This window comes from Acipenser ruthenus, chromosome 47 (genome assembly GCF_902713425.1).
Source record: "Acipenser ruthenus chromosome 47, fAciRut3.2 maternal haplotype, whole genome shotgun sequence".
NCBI lineage: Eukaryota > Metazoa > Chordata > Actinopteri > Acipenseriformes > Acipenseridae > Acipenser > Acipenser ruthenus.
The window spans coordinates 5,938,623-5,958,956 of record NC_081235.1 but is presented as its reverse complement, the minus strand read 5'-3'; the positions used below and the strand labels follow the sequence as shown (position 1 = coordinate 5,958,956).

Here is a 20,334-nt window from a genome sequence, read left to right as displayed (position 1 = left end):
GCAGATTTAAAAATGCGGGAATTAGGACAAAAATTATGATTATTGCTATTCATCGTCATTTGTAATGGTTGGCACAGTTCTGGTGTCCCATTTGCAGTACGTACTACATCGCTCTTTACAGTTTAATATACGCAGCTTCAAGCCACAGAAAATCCTGCTCTCAAACCAGAGATTCAGATTAACATTAAAGTGTACTGCCTGATTTCAGTGGAAGAACAGGAAATGTGAAGACGTCACCACTCAATGAGCAATGAATTCTTATTATTTTTTATCAACGACGAAGATGGCATGCTGCCCTGCACCACAGACAAACAGGGAACAGTTTTCAGAGATACGAGAGAAAGAAACTCCAAAAAGGGAAATGGGAGACATACTCCATGGAAACAATAAAAATCACCTGATCTTTTTTTTTTTTTGGTTTTGGCACAGGTTTTACTCCACCCCAGGGACGGAAATAAGACTCCCCATTGGATAGCAGCTTGATCCATTCCTGGTTTTACTACGAGTTTCAGAAGACACATCTGAGCTTGTTACCTACACACTGTGGCTAATCAAGCACATATTAAAATCTGGAACGCGTGAAACTGCTCTGCAACAGGAGTCTTATTTCCATCCCTGCACCCTGACGTTTGCAAATTATCACTCTCAATGGAGTCAGGAGGTTTTTTTATGTAAATAAAAACACAGCCTGGAGGACGAGGTGGTTTATACAGTGACTTTGGGCAGTAAATCAGTAATAAAGGTAATAAATCTAGCTGGCAGAGTTGCAACACGCAGATTGTCACTTCTATCCTGTTCGATACAGAAACCATATTTGCCACCACTTAGGGACATCAAAAAGTCCTAGGGCTGGTTACATAAAAGACCTAAAGTACGAAGTTTAACAATAACAGGTAAGGGTACATTTTTCCCTTAACTAGGGTATTGACCGAAATTTGTTAAGCTACTTTCTGTAATACCCTTAAACTCAAGGAAAACTTATGGGGAAAACTAAGGAGAAATTGTACTTAAGATGTTCTATGCAATTGGCCACTGGCCCATAGTTTTTGTTAAGAAAAGCATTAAAAAAGGAAGGCAGAAGTGATCAACACAGATGATAAAACACACATGTATATATAAATAAAAACACGTACTGGTTTCCAGATTGCATAGGGTAGTGCAAGTTATATGTAGCCTGATGTGAGGAGAACGTGGCCCACGAACTAGATGGAGACATATGGTTCTGAAACAAACAAACAAACAAAAAAAAAAGAATTGGTTATTCCTTGCTAGTTTTATAACACTGCTACTGATACTCTGTTCCAATACGTTTCAGAGACATGCTCTTCCTAATAAGAAAAAACGTGATCTGGGACACTGTTCAAGGATAAATCGGGGCAGATTGCAGGGAAACTGATTTTTTTGTGCATAAAAGATACACGGTTTAAGACATCAAAGTTGCCCCGTCTTTGAGAACAAATCATCTATAATAACCTGGGGTGCTGGTAAAGTTAATATTTTCATTTCTTAACCAGTGCGAGTCAGTTTGCAAGTTGACACATTACTTTAAATTCAGCTCAAGTTCAGTTGAGAGGAATAGGCAATAGCCTAACTGGAGACAGAGAAGGAGAAACGCAACCCAGAATAAAACATCAAGCCTGGATAAATGAATTGTTCAGAGAGCAGATCTCTGACCTGCCTACTGTGCAATAGGACAGAAAAAGTGGAAGCTAAACAGGGTTCATAACTTAATAACAATCATATCTCAGGGGCTATTATTGGCCTTTGAAAAATTACAAGAGCAGAGACAGGTTTTTCCAGATTTTCTAGATAGTGGGTACAAAAAAAAAAAAAAAAAAAAAGGAGGGTGTGCAATCAGTCTAAAAACACCTTTCAATGGAGGTTTGGAGACCAGGATCACTGGAAAAGGTTTCTATAAAATAACCAGCTTTGGCTGTCAGTACAGACAATAGAGACAGCACTGTAAAGGGTTTATGGAGTGTCTTTGTTGATACTTTCTTAGATACAAACTTCAGACGCAGGTAGGATGCTTCTGTGGCACTATATCCATAGATTAATAAGAGATCTTAGAAGCAGGATTAGGCAGCCCTAGTTAGACTGATGCATGTTTATTTATTTTTTTGGGGGTGGTGGATTATCCTGTTGAAAACTTCCACCTCTGTTAACTATACATTTGACATTCTTGGCAGGACAAGACTATAAAATTAGTGTACGAGTAAGTTCTCAGGATAAAATGTGCTCATTAGTGATCTCTTACCCATCTTTCTCATAAACCCAGATTGAACAGACCATGCTGTTATGTGTCTCCGCTTGGCTACACTTACCTCCATTGCTGTGGGGAGAAGTGAAGGGTTTGACAGGCTGAACATCGGGCTGTCTAGTAGGGGTCCCTCTGGGTGCAGGTAATTCTCCCCGTCCATGACAGGATGTGTAGAGACCAAGAGCATTAGGCTGTCCGATGCATCGCGGCTGAGTGAGGGCCTTCCAAAGGGATAATGAAGTCTTTATCTAGACAGGCTTCTTGCCACCCATGACCTGAGAGAAAAAATAACTTGCATGATTTACGGGATATGAAGTAGTGATGGCGGCTTGACAAAAACATATAAGCTACCCTCGCTGGGATGCTCAGTAAAGTGAGCTTCGGATCAGTATTGCTTTAACTGTGCTATGCTGCAAGACTGCACAGCTCTCTCCACTGCACACAAATGTATGGAAGTTACTGCTGTATACACCAGGTTCAACAGTTTCCCACATACTGTCCTAATATTTCATTTTATATTGACCAAATTCTCTCATGCTTCACTCTTCTGTGCATAGCTGCTGTAGTGCCAGCAACAACCCAGCTCCAGACAAAATCAAACAGTAAAACAGACAGCAAAGTATTATTATTAATGCCTAGTTGAAGCCTGTATAAATCTATTTTCTATCAAACGTTTGTTTAAATTGTTTTATTGTCATAACAGTACATTCTGAAGAGGAATAATAGTCTCTATGAAATGTTCCTAAAGGCGTTCCTGGTATAGAGCAAGTAACTGTATGTGAACAAGATCAATAAGCTGTAGGTAGTGATTCATTTCTCCTAGTGTTTGAAGAACACACACTACACATGCAAGTGAAACTGGTGGGTGTTCAAAAATATTACTCTGTACAAAAGACGCAAAGTTCAAGCCTGCAATCTCAGGGGTTGTAATGAATCAGAAAAGAGACATGAACTTTGCACTTCTTCTTTGTTACGATAATGCTATTAAAAAAAATTTAAATACTGAGAACAGTACTGTGCTTTAAAGCTGTAATGAATGTGAAACTCAATAGCATTTAAAGTTCAGAGCCTCGGAATCTGAGAAAGTGTGCCAGCAGAAAGCCTTCAGTCAAGAGGCTACCTTACACCGGGCAGCCCATTACAGACAATGAGAATTCAGGGTTTACAGTAGCTTGAAAATTTACAATAATACAACACAAACGTACTCTTATTTAGCGTTCTTCGTGCCAGGGCATCCCAGGACGCTTTAAAAGTTGTAATGAATGTGAAACACACTGCTTGAGATGCAGGGCTCAGATCAGCGATAACCCCCATAATAGAGATTTTATTAAGTCTGGCTTTTTCTATTGCATTGTGCTTGTAACGTTTTACAAATACAGACAATTCTGATATCAAATTGGAGGTAAATAAAATGATGCAACTACTTCAGTGTAGACCTCAAGACTTTGCCGTGGTGTAATGTAGGACTGGGTATCAGCAGTGTCTTCACGATATGAGGGTGTCTGCAATAACACTGGTAAAGCACTTTTGGTCCAAAATGCTTCACGGTCTGCTTTGCTTTTGCTTCCTATCTATTCTTTACATTTCTTTAAAACAAAATTACAAAATCAGGGCCCCAGACAACGTTGCTGAGTTTTTTCTCGAGGAACACCAAGTCCTGGTTTGAGTGCACTTCTCTGTGCTGTTACCACACCTCTAGCAGTGGAGAACACTCCGTCAGCACAGACTGGTCCCTGGCATGCACAGGTAATGCTTTGCTAACACGCACGGATGTTGCAGATAGTTTTGAACATTGTTTCTAGTGTAGCTCGTGCATTGCGAGTTATCATACCTTCACGATCTGACGCCGCCTGTGACCGTGATGGCGATAATGTGCTGTTGATCTGATGGGTTTCATGGCCACTCAGATTGGTTGTATTCCCTGAATACTTGATTTGAGCCTTACACATTTTACACACAGTGTGTCTTATCAAGAACATAATGCGAGTCCACACTGGATTTTAAACCGGCCAGAGCAGATAGAATTTCTCTGTCGCCCTGAAGAGATTATCAACATTAATAACCCGCCTCTGCCCAGCTTCCACTTCGCACAGCTCCCGGCGGACTTGACAAAAACACCCTGAACACAGCGATTGGTAGGTGAGGCTGCTAGAGGACATGCTAATACATAATATTCTCCAATTATCAGTGTAGACACGTTTTAATGCATGCTCATGTTTATGTTAGTAGATAAAATTTCTTTATAAAAAAAAAACGTATTAAGGGTCACTGTATCGATAATCGTATCGTCAAGAAAAACATCACGGTTCACCATGTGAACCCACGCACCCCTAGTGCAATGGCATTTTAAGACGCTTCTAAGATTAAACCACGAAGCCCACTGATGTTGTCTAAATAACTTTCACACCCCTTCCCCACCTTGCAGAAGTGCTAAACAATGCTTACAGAAAGATGTGCATTGTCAGTAAATGACAAACCATAGATTTAAAGCTAAGGCAACAGTTACAAGAAGTGTGTTACTTTTAAATTAGCTGGTAGTGCTCAGGTCAGGGATGACGACATTAGCTCAAAAATAAAAACACCCTTTATTTTCACAACTTTCCACCATCTTTCCATAAGAATTCTAAGAATAAATACAGTGATTTGCTTTGACTTGTTTTACCCATCATTTCAACCCTTACAATCAAATGTTCAGCTTGGTTAATGAAATAAAACTAATTCCTATCACCCTTTACAAACTTAAAGTCAAATCATCATATTATATATATAATTTTTATTTTATTTTAATAAGGGTGACCCAGACACTGTCTACTAAACAGAAAGTTTACTCAAGTGTAAATGATCTTTATCAGGAGATTAAAGGAGAAAAACAGGACAAACAAATAAAGGTTACACTGTAGTGTTGTTAATTATTGATCTAGGGCTATTTATTTACATGGGAGCGCTCGAGACTCAACGTCTAATTTACAAGTAGTAGCCAGGTGCAAACATTTTAAAAATTACTATTTAACGTGCAAACGATCCGGCGATATCGCTCCGATGGGAAGAGAATGTGTTTCCCCGTTTGGGTTCAGTTTTGCATTGGATGCAGTCCTTTCTATCCACGTGAGATTTGCCATTCTGCTCTGTGCATACAAGTCCTTTTCCCTTTAGAAAAAAAAGGTAGTTTTACAGATGTTATCTTTCACATGCTTAATGGAATACAACTGTGTGGAACAAACAAAAAATAAGAAATGACAACGTACCAGGGCATCGCTGTTAGACCACTTTTCAGAAAGGATATACTGATGCTAAAGCTTTTCTAAACCCACCAATCACCGAGTCCAGTCTTTGAAGTGGTGAATCAAGTTCTTGATAAGAGAACGAACACCATCATTTCTCATCAGAAGACTGAGCCATGAGTAAACAGAAAAAAGTGATCTTTTTATCACCAGTCGGAATAGATTTTAAATAACCCTTTTGCCCAAAAGGTGGTTAAGAGTGGTTCTTTCTCTGCGTCTAATAAATCAATAGAATACGAGAAATCTCCTCAGTGCTTCAGTTTCCCAGAAACTGAAGAAGATTGCCTGAAAACGAACTTCGCATATGACGGAGTCTAAAATGGAATAGATTTAATCTAACGAGATTAAACAAAAACAATGCAGATGCATGCACAAAAATACACCTTTGTTCACAAATATATATGGTTTAGCAGTATATTGTTTACTAGATTACAGCGTACGTTTGCTCAGTGGTTACAGTGTGACACTGTAAATCAGAAACATCACACTATGATCATGGTTTGTGAGTTAGTCTATAGGCAAGTCAGCCAAATCTTCCTAAGTCAAAGCTAAGTACCAGTTCACAACATGGTCATGCTGGATGCACAGTGTCTGTGCTACCATGCTTTCTACACAGTTTGGGGTTCACTTTAAGCTGCTAGCAGTGCTGTGCAATGCTATTGCAGGACTCCAGTAAATCTTCACTTATAACCTGCATCTATGACTCCACATTGGTTTCTGTGCCAAAGGTCAGCTCTTCAAAACCTGCTTACTGTAGGAGAAATCCCTTAAACAGCAATTCCAACACTCTTGCATGGTGTGTACAGTATTTTTCGATTCTCTGAGTTACTGTTTTAGTAGCGAATGAGAAATATCAGGACAGCTTTTGGCATCCAAGCAGCAACCAGGAGTTTGAAAATGTTTCGCTGCAAGGAAGTTGGATTTTGAAAAGAACGTCATTATCTTCGGAACAGGGGAAGCACAGTAATGTAATAGTGCATTTTACTGAACTTAAAAACTACATTTCCAAGGAACAGGCTTATATACAAATAAAAACTAGCCTCTACTTGCCTATCCTGGTTGCTGATATGAAGCACAAATAATAAAATGCAACTACATTTTTTGAAGCGTGAGGGTAACCACAGCATCCTTGCTAAATTTAAATACTTGCAGAATTTCACAACCTGACTAATGCAATTATTTCACTTCCATGGCGACAGAAATCCATGAAATAAAACACCTGCACTTTATCTAACCTGTATGAATACCTTCTGGATTCTACTGCCTTACTTAATTACTTGCTTACAAAAATGTATGGTGTGTGCCTTGAGTTTAAAAGCATTGCAAGAGCCTTGTAATGATTTCCAATACAATAACAGATTAGCCTCTGAAAAAAGAAATTTATATATATCAGAACTTACAACAAAGCATGGCTACCTTGCCAACCCTCTACATTATTAATCACTTCTAGTAAATGCAGGACAGTAGCTTTTAATTACTCTGGGTATTTGTCAAAATATATCCCAACAAACATTTTTAAGTGAAACTTAATGCAAAAGGTTATTCACAGACATCTGTTTTTAAAGTACAGTTTACCAACGTATTGGTAAAAGCAAAACACCCCATATTGACTTGTTAATAATACTTTGTATTCTCTATGCCGTGTGCTACTCAATCAACAATATTTGTTTAAAGCATGTTTTAAAAGGGACAAGTAGGCAGGTTACACCTTTTAGACATAGGTCTATTTAAACCAGTGCTTTTGCATGTATCAGATAACTGCATTTCAGCCCCCTGTTGTTTTATTGCACCAAATTCCATTATCAAGTCTTAACCCAGAGAGACCTCGCATTGTCACACCGCAACAAAACAAGACACAAAACCAGACAAACTGGGGAGATCTCTGACAAACTCGAATAGACAGATTTAAGATAAGAGAAACCTTCACACGTGGCAGAGTGGGGCTCTTCTTTTTCAATTCCAAACAGAGTTTACACGTGGTCTGAAGCAAAAACAGCCTGTATCAAAGTCATCTTGTTTTGAAGAAGGTAACAATTAAAACGAGGCGCCTGTTGGCTAAGAATCAAAGATCCCCCTGTAGTCACACTGTCAGAACCGTCCTGTCCGTACAAGACACAAGAGCGTGGTGCGTGAGCTGCTGTAGCTGCAATATTTCTAATGAACTTTGCAGCTGAAACTGGTCCTGAACATTCACTCTTGGAGGGGCTGGGGGGTTATCATGATGTGCAGAACGTCATGTTGGGTTATTCCAGCTGTCTACTATACAAATCATAGGAGTTTGAATGGGTTCAGGAACACCCTATTGACTATACAGTACAAAAGAATCAGAGATGGGAAGGGCATGTTTCCTTCCCTGGGGGCAAGGTAGTTCCCGCCTCCACCTCATAATAATGACTTCAATTGTTATTTATATACAGCTATGGCTAAACGTTTTGCATCACCCTATCAAATTAACTCTCATTGCTTCATAAAGTCAAATGAAACCTGCTGATTAATGTCACATCAACATATTGAATTGCATACCACTTTGTAGTTTTCCATATACTTAACGAAAAACTGACAAATTGAAAAATGTGACATTTCTAAATCTAAAATACTGTACCTTCTATTACGGCTTCCGGTAGACTTCTGTGATATCATTTTGTAGTTTCTTTGATTACATGATATTAAATAAAAGATCTAAATTATGTTCATATAGTTTTCTTTTTTTTAATTATGTCTCAATCCTAAAATTATAGGTGATGCAAAACCTTTGACCACAGCTGGAGAGGTGTACTTGTCTTAATTCATGCCTGGGTATACTCAGCAAACTTGCAATGAGTCAAATATCATCCCAACCCTGTGGCTTACTGGAAGTCATTTCTCTGTTCGGGTTACAGCGGATTCAAACACTGGTGCAGGTGTTGATTATTATTATTTTTTTAATTAGAATTTAGCAATTGACATTTATGAACATTCCAGTCATTCTTCCAGCTTGTCCCTAAATATTCAGCTGTAACCATCTGCATTGCTTTCCGGTGCACATAGAGCAAGACAGCACTCATGCACTTAAATAGACAACTCCTTAGTAATCATATAGGAACAACATCCAGCCTACAGAGTGGTTATCAATTGGGATGCCCCTTTGCAAAACAACCCAAACCAATTTAAATGATGGCACATGTGCATACATCCCTGCTATGACTATTCTTCTTTTTAAATTTGCATAATATTTGACAATGAAACCCTTCCAAAGGGTGCCTGTAATATGCACTTCCTGCAATAAAACATATCCATATCAAAATGATGAGCAACACACACACACACACACACAAACACAAACCTACCTCAACGGAAGTGTCCTACAGCCTTTATAACCAACCTGGTATATAAAACACGGTCAGAAACATACACATCCTTTTGGCTCCATTTATGTACATAAAATCACTAAACTGACGAAAGAACTTGCCAAAAAAGGTTGTCCACTTGACGTTGTGCCTTATACAACTTTACAAAAAGACTACACAAGGGCAACCAATTAAACAGCTTCAGTGTACAGAAAAATACCTATTAATGATTAGATTAGTTTAGTGGTCTTGTTTTGAGTGGAGTTATCTTTCCTATAGAGCTAGAGTGGTGTGCAGCTGATCCACAGGCCCTGAGCTCCACACACAGAAGCACACTGCCTCAAAAACATGACCTGTGACATTAACACAGTGTGACTTACTGGTCTCTGACCTTTCTATTTCTCACGCAGTGATAAGTTTTGTGAAGCAGGTGGCTAGAGGCATCCTATCAGACTAAAATATTGACTGGCAAAAGCCAGACTGGCTTCATGAATGCAGGGTGGCAGAAAGTTCAGAAGCGTAGTTTGGCAGTTTTTTTTTCGCCCACGAGGGGTTTCATTAGAATTACTCAACGTTCCCAAAACACCCACAAGATCAAGGACTGATATTGTAAATACGGTTTTTTATTATTCTTTTCATTATTTGTGATGATTTTTTGGTGCGCAACATGACAAGGGTTGTATTGGCAGTGATCTCACCTAGATTGCACCTCATAGAAACTAACAAAGCACATCATTATGAGGTACTGTGAAGGTGCAGCAGGGGCAAGGCGAACCCCTGTGTCCAGCGAGCTTTCCCCCTCTTCATGAGGGAGCAGTTCAGTCTCCAACTCTGTACAATCCCCTGCAAGACTGCATGCAGTTCCTAGTACAATCTGTGCTAAACAATCTGTGGGGCAGCAGTGTGGAGTAGTGGTTAGGGCTCTGGACTCCTGAACAGAGGGTCGTGGGTTCAATCCCTTGTGGGGGACACTGCTGCTGTACACTTGAGCAAGGTACTTTACCTAGATTGCTCCAGTAAAAACCCAACTGTATAAATGGGTAATTGTATGTAAAAATAATGTGTAAAAAAGAATGTAATTGTGTGTAAAAATAATGTGATATCTTGTTACAATTGTAAGTCGCCCTGGATAAGGGCGTCTGCTAATAAATAAATAATAATAATAATAATAATAACTGTGTGGTGATTATATGTGGATTGTTACTGTCTGCAGAGGGCTAAAGTGTGACTACCAAACTAATATGTGATTTGAGAATCATGGATAAATAGATCTAAAATAAATAAATTACTGAAATGCTGTACCTGCAGAGATTGAGATAAAAACAATAACTTCTAAGGAGGCCCCAGCCGTTGCTGCTACCAAGTACTGGAATTCCCAATTAATTTAAACATTTATTCTTTCATGCCTGTAACCCAATTAACACTTACTCGTCTGTGACATTTAAAGTGATAACTGGTTTGAGTCTGATTAGACACATGAGTCCACTTCATCCCCTCCACCACCGCCTCATCCCATTGAGAAAGAACGCTTTCAGGACCAATCAACCCTGGAGTCATAAATACGATTTATCACCAGATTACAATCAAAAAGATAATGAATGCAGTTAAACACAAAAGAAAGTCAGATGGGATTAAATAACCTGCTGACTGATGCGGTTTCTGGTTATATGGCACTGTGATTAAGAAAATGATACCTAAGGGGGTCATTTCAAGTTGCTATTGTTCAAATCACGCGGTCATTTATTTATTTATTTAATTTATTTTAAATGGTGTTTATTGCATAGAATAATTACAGTTTGAAGTCAGCATGGTACTTTCCGTGCACTGACAGACTACTGAAATGGTAGGTTCCAGAGCTGCTTCAATTATTAAACAAATCAGGGATTTTGAAAACTCAAATTTGCGTCCATCAATAAATCCAGACTATGGAACATGGTCTGTGTGAAGAACAGCAGCCCACAGTTTGTAAAGTAAGATTCGACATGTGACTCAATAACTTCTTCAAAAAGTCTCGAACTCGGTATGTTTTTAAACTCTCTTGTTTCATTCTATGTAAACCCAATTAGATTGATCGTGTTTATATGATATGATTGTTTTGTTTCACTGCGGTTTGCTCTGCTGTTGAATGGGACTCTGTGTGCACTCCAAAATACCAGGCTATGCAAACAGCATTCACCTCTTGGGTTAGACCAGGGTTTCCCAATCCTGGTCCTGAGGACCCCCTGTGTCTGCTGGTTTTCATTCCAACTGAGCTCTCAAGTTTCTTAACTAGACCCTTAACTGAACTGATAATTTGCTTAATTAGACTTTACTTGTTTTCAGCTCTTAAACAGTTGCAGATTTCAAGTTAGCTATAACATATTATAAGTAACGTCAACCCTGCAGCTGTTTAAGAGCTGAAAACAATCAAAAAGGTCTAATTAAGCAAATGATCAGTTCAATGAAGGGTCTAGTTAAGCAACTGAGAGCTCTATTTGAATGAAAACCAGCAGACACTGGGGGTCCCCCAGGACCAGGATTGGGAAACCCAGGGTTAGATGACAGTTTGCCACAAGAACTGTGCCTGAGCTTTGAAAACTTTTCAGGCCAGAAGTAATATCTGCGATTATGTAATCACTGAACAACAATGCATGCACTGCATGAAAACTTTATGTGGAAATACGGGAGGCTTTGAAGGTATGCCCAGATATTTTCTCATGTAAAATACGTTGGCATGTTTAATAGACATCCATTCTGCAATACACCCAGGACTGTTGCAAAGTCATTACGCATTTAAAAATCACAACTAGATGCTTACATTCTGCCACTGCAAACAGTAGGTATTGTATACGCTGCTATTGTACATACACAGTCATGTATGGATTAGCATTACATATTGAATCAATTCTGCTCTTATTTTTTTTAAAGCTAAAATACCTTATTCTGGGCCTTACATGACATATCTGAGATACCTGCAATATAGGCTTGCTGTGTTTTGTATACTTCAAGGGAAAAGAACACACCATGTAAACTGTAAATCCACAGCATGGTCTACATTTGTAGCGAGTCTACATCACACTACAGGGGTAATTAAGCTCTTATTTCAAACCTGGAAAGGATCACACGCCCCCAGCTGACTTTATAAATCACCCCCCTACCAGACAAGCCTCTGCAGAGGCCAAAAACATCGGGGTCTTTCAGGAGGCATTTAACAGCCAGGCAACTCTATACCCTGGAGGAAATGATGTAATAAAGAGGACAAGTCTCCATGGGCCGCATGGGCCTTTACTGCCACCCCCATCACATCCTATGAGTGCTTCAATTGTAGCAGAATACTTTCAGTCTGAAATAAATGACACGCAGGCTACGGTACAGAACTGCTGTGCCTCCTCCAAACCCACATCCCAATCAGAGGTCACAAGGGGGGGTTAAGAAGGTAGCAGAGTCAGGCAACAAGACTAGGTTACACCCATCTACTAAAATGAACACACACACATCAGTATAGACGTAAAGCAAGATGTCTATAGAAATTAGGCATTAGGAACAGTTCCACAGCATTGTAGGGTAACTGCTGGAGGCGTGAGCAAACATAGATGCCTTCAGAGCACAATAGGAAAAGAAAAAAAAACTTACAATTCAGCTTATCTGCTACTGGGGTTTACAGAAAAGAGTTGCGATTCACTTAAAGCTGTAGCGGTGTCTGTGTACACTGCACCATTACTGGAGTTTAAAAAAGGGAATCATACCTTAAAAGCTATGTTATTGTTTAGAAATCAATGGCGTTTTTGTTTTAGTAATAACATTTACAGTCACTACACATCTGAGAGGACTAACTAGTATTTTATCTAACGTTTGTACAGCAGGTGGAGGGGTTCAGACTTCACTGTGTAATTATAGGCAAAAAGCAAATATGCATTTGGTGTGGTAACGTGTACAGCAGCCATTGAAGTTCGCTGTCAAACCCCCACATAATGAAAATCCCCCTCTATTTTTTTATTTAAACTTAAAGATAAAACACCATCAGAAACAAAATGCACCAATATGAAGAAAGGATTTTGATAATAAATAACACACCTGGCTGCAGGGTGCTTCAAGCAATAATTAAAAAAAAAAAAGCCTAGAGAAACCATCTGGCAGTTAGGCTTCTAAATATGTTGACTATTATGTCTCTGGAAATTTTTAAAAAGTTACATTTTCATTTAAAAAAAAGTTTCATTTCAGCATTAAAAACTCCAGGGCTGCCCCCCTATCTGAATGATGCACTCACTAAACCACCATCACGAACAGCGCTTTTTAAACAAACGGTCGCCTTTGTGTTGTTAGAAAAAGCAAGGAGGTCTCCAACCACCCAAACAAACATAGCTTACTCACAACCCTTCAGCACCAGACAGGTGCTGACTACCAACTTTGTAGTTTGCAAAACAAATCTGGTACCCATCAACTCGGCAACTGCTTCGCTCTAAAGAGCAGATTATTTTCGTCTACAGTACATCCGCATTATCTAAAATATAGGAAGAAACTGTAGGAAGTAGAACTATAAATGATTACCACAGTACTTGTAACATGTTTATGAAAATGGGTATTAGTTAAGAATTGTAAATTAACATTATCCATTTGGAACAGTAAAAGTGCAGTGTCTTATTTAACTATACTTGGTGTCTGTAGGTTCATTATAGATGTCTAATGTGTTACACTTGAGTAAAATGTTATTTTATGCCACCTTTAAATTTAATTTCAGCTTATTGTCTAATTCATTAGATAATGCCCATTTAAATGCCAACTAACTTCTAAACCCGTGGTCACTCAAGCGGCCTTGAAATTAAGCTTTCCAGAGATCTGAAAGTGTCAGGGAAGCTTTGTACTATACCACAGCAATTTGTGGAGTAATTTATTTGCTAATCCTGTTAATGGATTTCTAGATGTGTATTCAAGTCAACAGCCCAAGTGCAGAACTCTACAATGTGTCTGTCTGTACAAAAATGAGGAATCTCAACTGATTGTGAGCTTCAGAAAGGTGCAGTGTGTGCATGAGCCTGTGTGTATACAGCGTAATCAAAAACGCACTTTAATGAGTGTGTCTCTGGCCAGTATGAAATGTATCTCTCAAAATAATTGCATTTATCATCAGCCATATCTGCAACCATTTGTTCATAAATTACTAACGCGGCCAAATATTCACAAGGTGGTATAAACCATGCAGTGTATGAAATAGCAATATACACATAAAAGGAGCAAATCTTTTCTTGTGTTTTTTTTTTCATGTTACCCAGCTGTAAAGAAAAATAAATGACAATGCCCAGATGGATGGTTGTTCAGTATAATATGTGATTATTTATTTTTATGGTACTGTTTTAATTCCTTCTGCTCTAGTCCCAGATGAGCCCACACCTCACCCCTTGTTTATATTTTACCAATCTATCACAGCCTGGGAGAGGAAAACAATTTCTGAAAAAAACATTATTCCAGATTGTTAAATGCATCTTACCAATGGGTAAAAACACTTGTTATACACGACAGCAACTTCTGCGTGAGGCCTGTTCTATATCCATGGTTTTATTTGAAATAGAATTGTGTTTGGTAAATATGTATATTTGCTCAGGTCGCTAAGGGAGGGAGGTACTGCCTTTTATGTAGAAAGCACCTCTCTGATAGCGTTTCTGTGCAGGCTACAGCAAAGTGAACATGCTGATGTTTTGTACTGTATATGAATTCAGCACTCTTTCCTGCAAGCTGCATGAAAAAATACTCTGCAAATTCAGCATCTTAACCTTCTATTGCCACAGAATTGTTATCTTCTTCAATCATTTTTCAACTACTTAAAACAACCAAGAATGAGTTGGAACCCAAAATGTTTTTTTTGGTATGGTATTCTATCTAAAGCACAGACAGCACAAGACCACTGTAGACAGGGAGGGGTTGAGACCACTCCCCTACAGCTTAGAATCACAAACCTACTTCAGTCTAAATCAAAGCAACATTTTGTCAAAACGTTTCTGCCAGCTATTGACTTTAGCCAGCCCCAGACAATACTCTCATTAATGAGTTCATTTCTTCCTGGTATTCAGAAAGCTCAAAAGGAAGCTGTCTACAGGTTACACAAGACAGTACAGTAAAGTAAGATAAATATCTCAGGAACACCCGTTTAGACAAAGATAAGTTTGTCAAAGCAGGACAGGCATGGACATTTGCGTAAATCATAAATTCATGCTATTAACTACTGGCTTAATATTTATTTAGATTTGTCCACAAAATGCTAAGAATCCATCAAAAATACAAACAACTCCATGTTGACTCTCTGTGTAGCTCTGCTTGAATAGACTGATATGTATTGTATCTTGTGTTACAGAGGGAAGTCCTGGTTTGATTTCTATGTTAAGTTGTGGTGGAAAGAAATTAAAGGCCACATTGGAGTAACACACTAGAGAATTAGCCTTATTTCTACCCAGCTGTAAAAATACCATCTCCACCAAACAAAACTACAGGGATGGAAATCAGACTCTTATTGCATAGCAGTTTCACCCATTCAATGTTTTATTCCAAGCCTGATTAGCCACAGCGTATAGGTAATAAGCTCAGGTGTGTCTTATTACAAACTCATAGTAAAATCAGGAATGGATCAAACTGCAATGCAATGGGAGTCTTGCTTCCATTCCTAAACTGTATGCAATATCACCTGGGCTATTACTTAGCGATTTCTAGTGTCACTTGTACATTGTGTAGTTTGCATAGTTGGGCTATTATTTAATGATCTCTATTGTGACTTGTAGATTGTGTGTGTAGTTTGCATAGTTTCTTGCAGTCTATCTAGGTTTTCAAAGTCATATTTGCCTAACCAATACTAGCTATTATACCGTGCGTATCTAACTGACTTTACATATTTTAATTGCTACGGAGTAAGTACTGAGGTACAAGTAAGTAACACAGTGAAGATACTTATATTTCCTTTGGATGATCATCAGTTTACTTACAATAGAGTGCTGATTATAATCTATAAATATTGATTTTTTTTGTACATTTAAAGATATCACGGACTGCACTGCGCATGTCCCATATTACATTATCTAGCTCAGGGTTACTCAACCCTGGTCCTTGAGGGCCGCTGTCCCACCTAGTTTTTGTTCCATCTCTACCCTAAATTACTTAATTGTACCAATTAAGTGCTTATTGGGATGATTAGTCCAATTAATCAATTTAGTGTAGTTAAAACAAGGAGGTACAGCGGCCCTCCAAGACCAGGGTTGAGTAGCCCTGATTTAGCCAGAGGAATTACAAAACGTGACCCTTTATCGTCGAAAGGAAGCTTATTTAGTCTATGACAAGCCCAAACTCATTTCGTGAACTTTCTAGCCAAAAATAAAAAAAATCCAAAAGCGTCAGCAAACCTCACAAATCAAAACTCTTATCTCAGATCTAAGGCCGTGTTTATTTGAACGTTAGTTTTACAGAAAGACTGGCCCAAACCACTTTCTTGACAACTGTACAGGATTGCTTATCACAAGCCACGGTCCGTAACTTTTACACAAAGAGGAGAGAGACTCGAGATCACTGTACCGACTGCAGTTCGACTCCACTTTGCAAACGACACGGTTTTTAAAACGACACAAGAGTCAAACTCCGAGTGTACGTTTGTAATTTTAAATACTTCCAAGTTTACCGAAAACGAACATATCTCTTTTTAAATCGAGAAAGTAAACATGTATCGTGAGCGATAATTACTGTCCCTTACCCCGAGCTACAAATAACCATCGTAGGGAAGATAATCTGACTTAATTCAAGAGGCGTGTTTGTCTTTTACCTTTATAAAACGTAGCTGGTAGTGCTCCTGGTCTCCTTCGAAACGCGTCCTCGTTGATAAAAACAGGTTTACTTGTTCGAATCGTGGATTTATTTGTGTTTTTTTTCCCTTCGGATTATTTTCTTCACTTCCTGATTGAGGACGCCATTTTGAATTGGTAAACAGACTTCCGTTGCTGTGACGTCACTACCCCTCCCGGCAGAGCGTGCCTGTCCGCTTTGGAGAGGACAGGATTGCAAAGCGAGCGAGCTGCTGAGACACGCAAGAATTATACTTCAACGCAGACAAAAGCCATGCATCAACGCAGACACGTCTACGGGTGCACCAGAAGGATAGGAGACCACTGACTGGAGACCAAAACTCGGGTCGCAGTCGGAAGTATAAACCAACCTGTAGTTATCAATTTCCGATATGAACCGTTCTGCATGTTGTTATTAAAAACTTTACATTTCATATATCAAAATATAAGTTACTATTTTTGATAGCAAGAATTTTTTTGTGATATAAAAAAAATATATTGAGAATTGTTGATATCTAAAATATTGTTCCCGATATGAACTACAAAATTACTGATTTGAGGGTAAAAGGTTGCTTTATATTCTTCAGACTCGGAATTACGTTATCCGCACTCTTGCGTTATGCGTCTTTTTTGGAAAGTCGTGCAGCCTTTTCTCATGCGGCTGCGACCTGAAATCACACGGTCGGATAATGCCTGGTCGGAGTGAATCTGCACAGCTTTAGCTGTCTGCGTCTGGCGTATCACATTCATCTGCGAGAAAAGTATGAGCCAACAAATGCTACAAACGGCTTGCTTTGTACAATGTGTTCCTGCTATTTATAGTCCCATTGAACTAGGACAAGAATGGCTAATATTTCAACCAAAAAGAGACCTATGTGCTCGAACAATGGTTTGATTCAGAGACCTTCCTCGCAGTGCTAAAGAAATGCTAGCCAATTCTACACAATCCATCTTCCAATGAGTTTGAGATGTCACTGCTGTGCACATGGTGTCTTTGCTGTAGGCGAGTCACATGATCTGAGTGCAGCTTGCCCATTGGAATGGGTTTGAACTGCAGCACAGGAAGTGACCAGCAACCAGGAAGCGACAGCAGCAGCTGCTGTTCATCAAGCATTGCATTTGGAAATTTCTGCATATTCCAAACTGGGGTATACAATTCATTAGCAAAGGACCTGTCAATCTTCAGTTGCTTGGCTTGGAACAATGCAGTGTTTAGCAGCTGTGTTCATATAGTTGCAAAATGATACGCAACTGGACTGGTATGAATAGTTACAAAACCATTCAGATTTCAAGAGCAGGCTGAGTGCTTAAAAACAAAAACAAGTGTGTCGCAAAAGCTGGTCGCGTGGAGCTGCCGTTATTTTAAGGAAATTCCTGCTCACAAGACAATTGCAGAAGTACGCTGAGGCATTCCCAGTATTAGCAAGTCGTGTTATTTTCTGACCTCTTGCACATATACCCATTCCGTCTTTATAATGGCTGGGATAGGTTTCCTTTTTTTTCTTTTTTGCGTGGATGACTCTTAAAAGTTGCAGACCGAAAGGAAGGATGTGCAACCCCAGCGTTGGACCTTAAGCCACGGAGAAAAAATAGTTTATTCACTTTGTGACCACATGGGCCAGCACAGGCACATCTCAATAGTGCAGCACTAATACAAAAAGAGATCTAAACAGACCAAACTCAATAAAATAACAATACAATGACCATACATCTAAAATTATATATATATAAACTTGACATAGATACACAACAGGTCTACACTGTTGCTGGAGTCTTCCCCAGACTAATACACAATAGCCTATGTATTTTACAATACAGTCAGCCCTGTAGTCCTCCCTCTAGTGGCAGCCCTGAGCTAGGACAGCCAGAGAGATATGACCGTTGACCCATTCTGTGAAAATTCAAGTGGGTTCCCAAGAGAATCCTTCATTTTGCGAGCTGTCAAGGAATTCTAGGGACATTCCATTCTGAAATAAGTGTTCTGTATGGAATTCTGCAGCGGTCATCCTTTCCGGATATGTTAAGAAGAAGAAAAAAACAGATGTAAGAACCAGCGTTCACAGATTCACTTCTGGCTTGTTTCTAGAATACAGTGATTTATTTTACAATTACAAAATCGTCTGCCGTTATTTTTTGATGCAATATTTTATCAAACCATACTAACAGTAACAGTAATTGCTTCAGTTTTCTGCAGATGTAAACAGGGGAAAGTGGGGCACAGTGAGACGTTTTAAACGGGCACTGACCTGTAATGCTGAGAGATTAAAAACATCTTTCAGCGTCAGGCTGTAGGCTGTGAAGTTATTTATATTTCCCTTCAGCGTCTCACTCTGCCCCGAAATCTGGTCTCGCTGTACCCCGCCAGGACTTTCTATATTGAAATCGAAATTGCCATTCTTTATGCGCATTGATTTCACTCATCAATTCATTGTTTTGTTGTGTAATTATCACTAGTTATTGACAGCAAATGCTGCCCCGGTAGTTCTCTGTTAACACCAATATAATACAAATTTGCTTCAAAGAGAAAAAGTTAATGTTACCTCTTGAAAGTCACGCGTGGGCTGCATTCCAAGCAAAACAGCAGCTCACAGGAATATCCACGAGAAAGTGTCCTGAGGGCATCAGATGATTCTTAATGGTTAGGTGTAGGGTTAGGTATTGGGGTGAGGTTAGGTTTTAGGGCAGGGGTTGCTTAAGGTTGGGTTTGGGTTAGGGACAGGGTGGCTTAATTTCGTAGAGTTGCCGAGCTCTGGGAGAGAAAAGATGGGAGTAAATGTCAAATGCCCTCGAATCATCTGATGCCCTCAGGACACTTTCTAGCGGATATTCCTTTACGCTGCGGCAAAACACATGGTAGCCATTTGCAAAGATGGCAGAAATGAAGCTCTGTAGTAATTGTTTCTAACACCAGAGGGAGGCCAGCTATGATTCGAGTGCTGGCAGCCTTGGTTTCACTGTGCCCCATGTCTCACCGTGCCCCGTGTCTCACCGTGCCCCACTTTCCCCAAATCATTACTTACTCTTGCATACCGGATGAAATTATCAGATCTGTTTCATAGATTTAAAACCTCTGCATGTGGCTCACGATTATACTGTGTTACACACGTTCTGCCGAGCGATACACCCAAAATGCTCTGTCTTTCACAATGTAGAAGAGACATTTGAACCCTTGCTGGATGGTAAGGACTTGGTATTGATTGTGCAGGGTGAGGATTGATAGAGGATTTTAAAGACAAGGCCTCATCAAAGTGCAATTTTTTTTTAAATTTCATATCAGAGCTTGAAGGTTTATAACCACCTACTGCTGCAATCAGTAGCCCGTCTATGTCGCACTGCAAAACAAACCAGAACGTGTCTTCAAATACTTGCAGCGGTGGGAGGTTATAAATGACATAAACAATCTCTTTTTACAGTTCAAGAAGCAAAATATGAGAAATGAAATAGAAACCCGTTTTAAAGGGCAGGCTAATTAATCTGACACTCCGGAGACTAATATAGGACCTGCACGTTTCGGATTGTGGTTACTGCTGGTTCCGTGAGAACATGCACCGTCAAGCCCTTATCAGATTGTATGCAGTGTACTGTAACCGCACAGTGTGTTGGTTACAATTGCAAGCATTGTGATTGTGGTACGGGTTCAAAAAAGCAATATCTATCTGTCTGTCTATCTATCT

General features: G+C 39.3%; 1 protein-coding gene across 2 annotated transcripts in view; it reads right to left on the bottom strand.

Moving 5' to 3' along the window:
- Positions 1–17,591, bottom strand: part of LOC117962509 (protein strawberry notch homolog 2-like) — a 54,592-nt gene extending 37,001 nt beyond the window's left edge. For both annotated transcript variants that reach the window (XM_059013831.1, XM_059013832.1), the window contains exons 1-3: positions 16,642–17,591; positions 2,325–2,535; positions 1,134–1,222 (exon numbers count right to left, since the gene is read on the bottom strand). In XM_059013831.1, coding sequence (XP_058869814.1) covers positions 1,134–1,222; positions 2,325–2,447 — 212 coding nt within the window. In that variant the 5' untranslated portion in view covers positions 2,448–2,535; positions 16,642–17,591. The remainder of the gene's footprint in view (positions 1–1,133; positions 1,223–2,324; positions 2,536–16,641) is intronic.
- Positions 17,592–20,334: the final 2,743 nt, after the last annotated feature.